Source organism: Salvia miltiorrhiza, chromosome 6 (genome assembly GCF_028751815.1).
Source record: "Salvia miltiorrhiza cultivar Shanhuang (shh) chromosome 6, IMPLAD_Smil_shh, whole genome shotgun sequence".
NCBI classification, from domain to species: domain Eukaryota; kingdom Viridiplantae; phylum Streptophyta; class Magnoliopsida; order Lamiales; family Lamiaceae; genus Salvia; species Salvia miltiorrhiza.
The window spans coordinates 21,530,824-21,540,151 of record NC_080392.1 but is presented as its reverse complement, the minus strand read 5'-3'; the positions used below and the strand labels follow the sequence as shown (position 1 = coordinate 21,540,151).

Here is a 9,328-nt window from a genome sequence, read left to right as displayed (position 1 = left end):
TCTGGATGTAATTAAAATCTACATCAATTCCTTCTTTTCCATATTCAACCTCAATTTAGCCGTACATTTTTTGCCATAATCAACGTCATCATGAATCCGAAACATATGATCAGACCAACGCAATGAATGTAAAAATATATTACCGAAAAAATTAAAGAAGTTAATATGACGAGGAAGAAAATCCAGATTTTGAAAAGAATTACTACATTAAACATAAATTACAGAGAACAACATGAATCGCACGCCACCATGCATTTTATTCATTTCACACACATTAATCATATTTGGATCATGGTCTTCGCAGATAAATCTAAAATCAAATAACAATTACTAAATCAAAGCGGCTTAACAACTTTGATCGTATGCAAATCTAATAAAATAAAAGGGGTAATTAAGTATGGATATGAATATGTATATGCGAGGAAGAATAAACTTACAGACGTCATTATTGCAGGCTTTAGGCCTCAGGTGGAAGAGAAAAACGAAAAATGTGTTTTTCTAGAGAGAGAAAGAATGAGAGATTGGAGATTATATGAGAGAATTCACAGCGGGTTTTTAGGGGGGAGAGAGAGAGAGAAGAGTATATTAGGAGATAGAAGGTAAGGGCGAAGAGCCAACTGTTACAATTTCCATATAAACATATTCGATATTGCAATCTAAATTTTTATTACATAAAGTTTTGGTTGACATTATCATTAACAATTTCCAACATATTTTAATATACCACTATGTTGCACGTACTATAACTACTACTACTAATTATTATTTAACATTATTATTATTGCTTTATTATGGTATTTTGATTCGTGCTGCTCCAAATTCGTTTCAATCGATCATTAAACTTGAACACAATTTCCACATATGTATATATCCCACAATTGAGCTCCAATTTGGAGCTCTAATTAAACTCAACTCAAATCGATTTTCTGAACCTACAATCTATCTTAATCTCATTATCAAGACCTCCACAATTACTCGAAGTAACTCTAGGCTCATGCCCAACAGAGTAGTATTGAGCTCGACTGACTAATCTCTATTGGAGTTAAAATCCGATTTTGCAGAAACATGTAGTCTCTATGCTGGGGGTTCGTAAATCGGGTATTTTGGGTACCCTAAGTTGAGCCGGGTATGATATTTTTGTGTAGAAGAGGTCGCGTAGCCACTTTTTTCGGGTAGGGTATCCAACCCGATTAGCTACCCATATCCACACATACAATTAGAATGAGTCCATTCTTATAAGATTTCTTTTCTAGACGCCCAATTCTTAATTTTGGCACAGTTTATGGATGACAATGTTGAAAATATGGTCCCATTATATATATAGACTCATCACATCTTCAACAACCTAAGATCTAATCACACAACCCCATCATCATGTTCATGTTCACAAAGCAGACAGATTTAACTGCTGTTTGTCTCATGATTCTAGTGGTATTTCATCAGCTCGTGTCCGGGAACGCCCGTCTCCCCCTCCTCGTGAATCCTCAAACCCTACAACTGTCTGAATACGTTACGATAACTGGTGCGCTCCGCATAGCTCGACTAGCAAACATCTTACTCTTCTATTTGCTAAACTAATCTGAAGTTTGTGATGGCTTTACCTTGCAGGTTGTAGCAGTGACTGTGATGTAGCCTGCTGTTACTGTGATATCACGACACAGCCACCGATCTGCGTCCAGTGCTGCCAAGGCGATCCTTGATCTGCAAAGTATGATATATGTATATACACAAGCATTCAATAGCAACAGCTTACAATATGGTCTGAAAGATTGTATAGCTCAACAAGGACTCTATAATTCTATGCCATAGATGCAGTTTAACATAAGTTCTTAAGATCGTAAGAACATTGAAAACCTTATGAAATCACATAGAAATGATCTGATCCACAACAAAAAATGAATCGTATAGAGATCTAATCTGCAGAAAGATCGACAATCACATACACGAGGCAGCTATTTTCGCCCCTAGCTAATTTATGATTTTTTTTCTTCTACTTTTTTCTAAAGTATCTGCTTGGCAGTGCACGATGATATCCAAAGCTCAAGAAAAAGAAATTACAGCTCAGAAGAAGTGGCCATAAGGTGCTTCCTTTGATTCACCAAGAAGTAGTCAACCAGAATCTTAAAGCGCATATGTGAGAAAGATGGATTTCAATGTCACAAGCAGTATAAGAATAAGCAGGAAAAATCCGAGGATTACACAAAAGAACTCGGCTTCTCAAAATTCTTTTATTATGTTTCTTATTTATGTAGAACACATGCTACTTTCTATGTCAGAGAACACCAACCATTTGGTTCTTGCAAGACACGGCACTTTTTAAGCAGCAAGGGAAAGCTGGCTTTTCGGCTATTACCTGACTAAAATTGTGGCAGAAATTAATGCTTTCTTGAAAGTCCTAAAAACACAGCTGCAGATGAGATTTGAACTCTAAGATCAGCGATATCAAGATCATGGCCACCTTCAACCAAACCCCACCGATCAACCTGTAAATCTTCTTCCAGCCTAATCAACTCAATGGCTTGCTCAATGCTCAACTTACCACGAAACATGCCAACTGCAATAACCATAGAGTGTGCAGCTGCAGCAATTGCATCGATTGCAGCTAGTTCACAATCATCTGTCTTCTTAAGAATGTTCTCAAAGGCCTTAACCAGACCCTCTTCCTGCTTTCCACCAAAGAAACTTGTGTACACAGCGGGCTTAAAGCCAAATTCCAATTCCACCCATTTAATTAGGGGCCCGAATTTCTCCACTTGCAGTTCTGAAAGAAGCAACTATATGTTCCCATCACACAGATTTTGAAGATAATACACAGTATAACTAGAACCATACAAAAACAAAACACACCTCGGAGATCCCTTGTTACATCATTGTCTCTGGGAGCACGACAAAATACCAGATCTTGATGGAACTTTTGCATCAGATTTTCAATTATCTTTGGCCTAGTGACCGGTACTCTTTCCAATGCAGTACATGTAAGCTTCATCAGAGGCATTGTAAATGGTCTAATTCCATCTGTTTGCTACAAAACAAAGATTTTGCTTCTTAAAAGTCAAATCCAAGTCCATTTTGTACATTCAATACGAACTGTAGTTACAAAGCCGTGAAGCACCTTTTCCTATAATTAAACACAAGAGAAAAGTAAAGGCTATGACGCACAACAAAAACAGATAACTTAACCCTGCTAATGCAATTCGCCACAGAAAAGAATTACACACACTATCACAATCAGAAAGATAAATTTAAGACAATCTTGAAAGTATTCGAAAGCAGTACTTGACCAAGTTCAAGCTATACATGAAACTAACACAGACATTCGAAATACATAAAAACTGCTACACCCCACAAGAATTTGCAGTTGTGAATCAGACAAAATCGGCAAACTACCACACTTAAAAATTGGCTTATTCTCAGCTACTGAGGTGCAATTAAATTCCCAATTACTACTAAAGTTGGACGAAAAACTGAAAAAACTCATCCACAATAACTATCCAGCTGATGATATTTGTTTCTAATTGCCGCACAAAATGTTATAGTACAATTAAGCTCAACTAACATTAACCTAAAATAAAAAAAGCTTAATCAACATTAAAACTCATGAATTTTATGACGGAAAAGCTGTTAAAGATCAATTCAACAACAAAATTGCAAATCTCGACCATCACACTTTAACTAGAACCTGCAGCCACAATAAAAAATTCCAAGACAAAGGTACAAACTGGAGTGCACCTGGTACTCCCACTCAGCTGCGATGGCCTTGGCCAGAGCTAGGGTAGGGCACTTGAGGTTCCGCTTGGACGGAGATTTGAGCGTCCGGTAATCGAGCATGACGCTCCACCCAATCCCGTCGTCGGCTTCTCTCGTCGTCACCTCCTTGTAGAACCGCTTTCCGACGATCGAGCCGGTCATGAACGACAGCGGCATGCTCACGGAATCGGACGCCTTTTTCCGCCCCTGCACGTATATTGTGTCGTCTCCGCCGGCGGGTTTCGGATCTTCGGAGGAGAAGGTGAATGATGACTGTTCGTTTTCGGAGTCTCCGGCTGCTGCCGCGACGCTGAGGCGGCGCCCGGCGGAGGTGAGGGTTCTGAGAGTGGAGGAACTTAGGGTTTTCAGGGTACTCCCCACCAACCATGACGCCATTTTCGCGGTCGGGGAGAGAGGGATAGACTGATACTTCGATAGAAAGAGACAGCGTGCGTGTGTGTATGTGTCTGAGGAGAGAGAGCTCGTGTGACTGTGTGAGAGCCGGGGGGCGGGGGTGGGACGGGAGACGGGTGAGGATCCTCTGCTGTGTATCTCTTTGTGCTGTGCCATGCTGTGCCCCAAAATAAATTCCAAACAAATCCCCAATATTCTTAAAATATCAGAACAGTCCCTTAACAATTTCACTTAGAAATTCCCACACTATTTCAATAAAACCAGAAATATTTCCATAATTATAAAATCACTAATTTCAACAGATATGGCCCAACATGCTTCCGTAACACTTCAAAATAATTCAAAACATAAATCAACAGTATACCTTTTGTCGACTGGTCACCTTCAGGAGCTTTTATCGCGTTTTAAGGACTTCTTGCCTCCTCGGCCTTCGTCCAACCACGCACTCGCAAGAGGTGGTTGCAACCTTCTTCCTTCACTGTGTTTCGGCTTTCGCCGAATGGTCACTTTCAGGAATCAGTTTCCCTCCTTCACTGTGTTTCGATGTAAATATTTTTGTTGATAAATGAAAAGAAAATATTTTTACTCAACCGAAAATTGGGCTAAAAACAAAGCGTTAAAAGAGGAATTATAAAATACTTATTTTATTTCATAATAATCTCCCTTAGGGAGGAGACTAACTTGTTTAGCTACTCATAGTAGCTAATTCTTGTATACATAAAATAAAAGAAACAAAAACCTAAATTTTAAAACTTTGAAAACAAAAATTAAAATACAAAGATAGTTTCTGAAGAGAGAGTGTGATGTGTGAATGTGTTCTGATTTTTCGATAATCCTCTTCTCTCCAGCACTTGTGTTTATATAGAGGTTTGATCCCCTCTATAATTGCTCGGTTGGTGGCCTCGGATCCTATCCTCGTGGCCAGCTTGTTTGAATATGACATCCACCTTCTTTTGTCGGCCTTGATTGCCGACACTTGTTAGTGGCATCACATGGTGCTGGACCCTTGCTTTATCGTTTTATGATAATGCTGGTAGGGGCCGGCTGCTTTTCCTTTCCACTCACGTTTGTCTTGGAGCGTTTGGTGAGTGGTCCTCCTGTCATTCCACCCACTTTTGTCGTTTCTTTTTGTGGGTGCGATCCTTGCTGTGAATCACATGATTCACTTGGCTTTGTCGGCCACCTTACTTTTTTGGTGCCCGAGGTGTTTTTCCCTTTGGAGTCTGATGCTTGTCGTGTTCATCAGACCGGAACCTCCTTCTGTCAGGTTTCGGGAAGAAACCTTTGCCGAATTCTGGCTCCTTCTGCGACGAACATTGGTCACAGACTCTCTCGATCCAATGGCTCAGATGAGCCATATTGCAGAATTTGCGACGAGTCTCCTTGCTCCCCGCAATCTTGTTGTCCCAAAGCGTTTGCCTTTTCTTCTCGAAGGATTTTTCGGCAAACTCGGTTGTTGTTCCTGTCATTGTGTTAACTAGGAACGTTCCCAGATCCGAACTTTGAAAGAACTTGAATCTGGACTTCATTTTGTCCATCTCTGTGAGACAGACCCATAGACCCCATGCTCGTCTCGTGGAGATTTGTTCCTCCATAAATGTTGAGACGATTGCAGCTTGAAATTCGGGAACTTTGATTCGGTTCAAGGCTCCCGTATCTGGTCTCCGAAGCTTGATGAAGTGAAAAGCTTCATGGACTCCTTTTCCGACGGGTTCTGGTGCTGCGCTGAAGAAGTACAGTTCCAGAACATCTCCCCGTTTAAGGGACTCGTTATTCTCCCAGGCTTCAAACACTGTTCTCTGGATCCATTTGGGTAGACCCCTGATTTCGTTGAAGGCTGGAGAGGTGGTATAAACTGAGGCCAAAGCCCCAAACTCATACCATTCCTTGACATCGTTTGGATTGGCTCTTGGGGTCATCCAAACTCTCGGATATTTTCCTACAACATCAACCCGGCAATTTCCCGGATTAATGCCCCTTCTTGTGAGAAGTTTCTCCCACCGGTCTTGATACATCTGCCAAGAAGGAGAAATATCAATAAAATTAGTATCAACCTTAACTTGGCCTGTCATGGGCCTAAGATTGATCTCTTCCTCTTTTACCCCAGAGGTGGAGGGTTGACATGTTGATCCAGGGTGTGACCCCTTGACAACATCTTTTTCTTTGGGCTCCGGCTGTAAAACCGGCGCCTTAGAACTCGTGCTAGGGGTACTTGAATCCCCTGCTACAGGTAATCCGCCCTGTACGGAAAGCATTGCTTTAATCCGGTTATCCCGAATAACGCGCAAGAGCGGCTTGTTGAGTACTTCCTGAAGATTGAACATCTTCATGAAGCAAACATCGATTTGGTTGGATACTTGGGCTTCATCAGCCGCTTGTATCTTTCCCGCTTGTTTGGTATGTAGCACACACTTGTGCCACTCTTGTTGTAGCAGCTCTAGACTTTCAAAGAGCTGCCCCTGTATTGCCTCGATGGCCTCCACTTCAGGGAGCTCCATCCCTTGTAAGGAAATCTGCAAGAACATTCTGATCAGATTTCAAAACGACAATATCATAATCATAATATTGGCATTCTGCTTGCCATCTAATCAATCTAGCCTTTTCAGGTTTAGATTCAATCTTTTTAGTTAAGAAAGCTTTAACGTTGGTGTTATCTACTTTCAAAACAAATTTTTTAGCAAGTAAGAATAGCGGCCATTTTTTGAACGCCTTCCTGACTGCAAAAAACTCTTTCTCGTTTATGTGCCATCGCACAGCCTCGTTGTTGGAAAAAAGACCGCTACAGTATCTGCAAGTTTCTTCTCCATAAGGGGTGATCTTTGTAAGCACAGCTGCCCACCAGAAATCACTCGCGTCGGTGTAGAGGACCAAATCATCCTCGTCTTGTGGTATTGAAAGTTTTGGGAGATTTTTGCAAATCTCTTTTAACTTCTTTATACCCTCTCGATGTTCCTCCTTCCATATGAATGGAACATCTTTCTTCAGTAGTGGACTGAAGACCTTTCTGTGTTCTGCAAGGTTTTTGATAAACATCCCTGCAAAAATTAACAACCCCGAGAAAACTTTGGAGCTGCTTCTTCTCCTTGAGATCCTCCGGAAATCCCTGGACTTTTTCCACAATATGATCTTGTAGAATTATCCCGGTTTCATCGATCTCAATCCCTAGAAACTCCATCTTCTGGGTGGCTATGACTGCCTTCTTTTCAGACAGCACTAGTCCTTCTTGTTGACAAACATCCGCAAAGATCTCCAGATGCCTGACATGTTCATGAATGTTCTTTGATGCAATAAGAATGTCATCAATATAAACAAACATAAACGAAGAATAATCTTTGAAGAGATTATCCATCTTCCTTTGGAATATCTGAGGCGCGTTGGCTAACCCCATTGGCATGACATTCCAGACATAATGTCCCTGTGGAGTTGAGAAGGCCGTGAACTTCTTACTCCCTTCCTCCATGCGAATCTGGTAAAACCCTGATTTGCAATCGAACTTTGAGAATACCTTTGCACTTCTGATGCAGTTGATGAGGTGTTCTCTACTTGGGATGAAGTATCCATCAAACTCAAGAATGTCATTAATCCCTTTATAATTAATGACTAATCTCGGCTTTCCTCTTTTGATCTCCCCATGATTTCTCACTAGAAATCCAGGACTGCTGTAGGGTGATCTTCCTTCTTCGATCAGTTTTAAATCAAGGTGTTCCTTGATTATACTCATCATATCCTGTTGATCTCGAGGGTTCATCAGGATAGGTCTGAACCTTACGAACTCATGCTCCTTTCCAGTTTTGACTTTCAAGGTTGCTCTGAGCTGGTTCTTGTTCCACCATGCCAAAGGATCCTCGTGGTAACACTTCTGGATTCTCCTTTTGACGTCAGCAATTGACACCTGTTCTTCTTCCTTGATATCTTTGTGTGATATCAGGGATACTTTGAGGATTTGAGTTTCTTCCTCGGAGAGATTTGGGAATCCCTCAGTTCTGCATTTGAGCAAAACTTCTCCGAATCTCCTTTGATCCTTCATCTGGGGTCTCCGGAGTCTGCCATCATCACCACGCTTGCTGCGGAATTTGATTGGCATTGAGCGATGAAAGGCTCCATTGAGCCTTTGCACAATGATCTTGTGATCACAATTGGTTGTGAACACTAGCCTCCTGGCTTCATTGTCTTGTATATACCGCTTGAAGCTTTGCAGAAAATTATTTCCGAATAATATATCTGCTCCGGTATCATGGAAATAAATTGGTGGAGTCTTGACCTTGTACCAAGGTGTCTGTCCTGCTCCGCCGATCAATATTTCCGTTTGTTTTACTCCCTTTGATAGAAGCAAAATCTTTTTGGAGAAATCCCTTCCTGCAATTCGAGGTAGATCTTCTTCCACTTCTGCTGGAAAGACTCCTCGTTTTGCTGTACAGATTCCTGCTCCTGAATCCACATAAGCAGCAAAATATTCTGCTTTGTATCTTTCGTATACCATCCCCACAGAGATGTATATTGAGAATGGACTTGTCATTGGATCATCACTCTTTTGCGTCCAATTGTAATCTCCATTCTTCCTGATTTCCATGACCATGGTTTATATTTGTCAAGAAAATCTCGTCCTAAGATCAGGACATCCGCTTCTTGTCCGGCTTGGCCTTCGGTCTGGATTTCAAAACCTCCAACCTCCAGAGTTCCGATGTATCGATTGTCTCCTGGATTTGCCAGATAATACAACGAACTACAAGAAAACTTGTTTTCCCTACTTGTTGTATCAAATCTTGTGGAAACTTGTCTCCATCCTTCGGGACATTTGAGCTTGACTCTCATGTCCGGAACTGGTGTTTCCTGGATCGCCCTTCTTTCATACGAATGGGAAAGGCTTCTTGTTATAGGCCCTGAAGTCAGCCTATTTCCTTGGAATGATAGCCTAGGTGCTCCCAGTCTGAGACTCTGGGTATGGTTGAGCACCTGCTTATCTCCAATGTCGATGTCGATTTCTCCGATCTGAGGAATCTCCACTCGGTTTGGATTGACTGCCTTGGCTACCTCCTTGAATATTTCTGGAATTTCAATAAATTCTTTTCCCAGAAATAACTCCGTATGATGGGAATTTGATAAGGCATACGAGATTTGATAAGTCAGTGAGTATGGCCTATTCCCTCCCGTCATAAGCTCCTTCATT

At 41.3% G+C, this 9,328-nt stretch overlaps 1 protein-coding gene and 1 long non-coding RNA gene across 5 annotated transcripts; one reads left to right on the top strand and one right to left on the bottom strand.

The window, feature by feature from the left end:
- Positions 1-1,293: 1,293 nt before the first annotated feature.
- On the bottom strand, positions 1,294-4,211 carry LOC130987476 (uncharacterized). Of its 4 annotated transcripts, none has more exons than XR_009089765.1 (5): positions 3,730-4,211; positions 2,848-3,022; positions 2,354-2,761; positions 1,602-1,701; positions 1,294-1,501 (listed from the first exon to the last, which is right to left on the bottom strand). XR_009089765.1 is itself a non-coding variant. In XM_057911012.1 (4 exons), exons 1-3 carry the CDS (start codon positions 4,141-4,143, stop codon positions 2,376-2,378), a joined length of 975 nt encoding a protein of 324 aa, XP_057766995.1. In that variant the 5' UTR covers positions 4,144-4,211; the 3' UTR covers positions 1,294-1,701; positions 2,354-2,375. The 4 variants fall into 4 exon arrangements, 2 of the variants coding, with proteins under 2 accessions (XP_057766995.1, XP_057766994.1); XR_009089764.1 differs by having other exon boundaries at positions 1,294-1,497; XM_057911012.1 differs by having other exon boundaries at positions 1,294-1,701.
- Positions 1,385-2,763, top strand: LOC130987477 (uncharacterized). The gene is made up of 3 exons (XR_009089766.1): positions 1,385-1,522; positions 1,609-1,708; positions 2,021-2,763. It is a non-coding gene; the product is annotated as an uncharacterized LOC130987477 (long non-coding RNA).
- Positions 4,212-9,328: the final 5,117 nt, after the last annotated feature.

What these genes read in the sequence shown, in the direction of transcription:
- LOC130987476 (XM_057911012.1), bottom strand. Translation starts at nt 4,143, where the DNA reads ATGGCGTCATGGTTGGTGGGGAGTACCCTGAAAACCCTAAGTTCCTCC. An exon ending in CAGCTGAGTGGGAGTACCAG is followed by an intron (nt 3,023 to 3,729) that starts GTGCACTCCAGT and finishes TTTGTTTTGTAG; the next exon opens with CAAACAGATGGAATTAGACC. An exon ending in TGTAACAAGGGATCTCCGAG is followed by an intron (nt 2,762 to 2,847) that starts GTGTGTTTTGTT and finishes TGCTTCTTTCAG; the next exon opens with AACTGCAAGTGGAGAAATTC.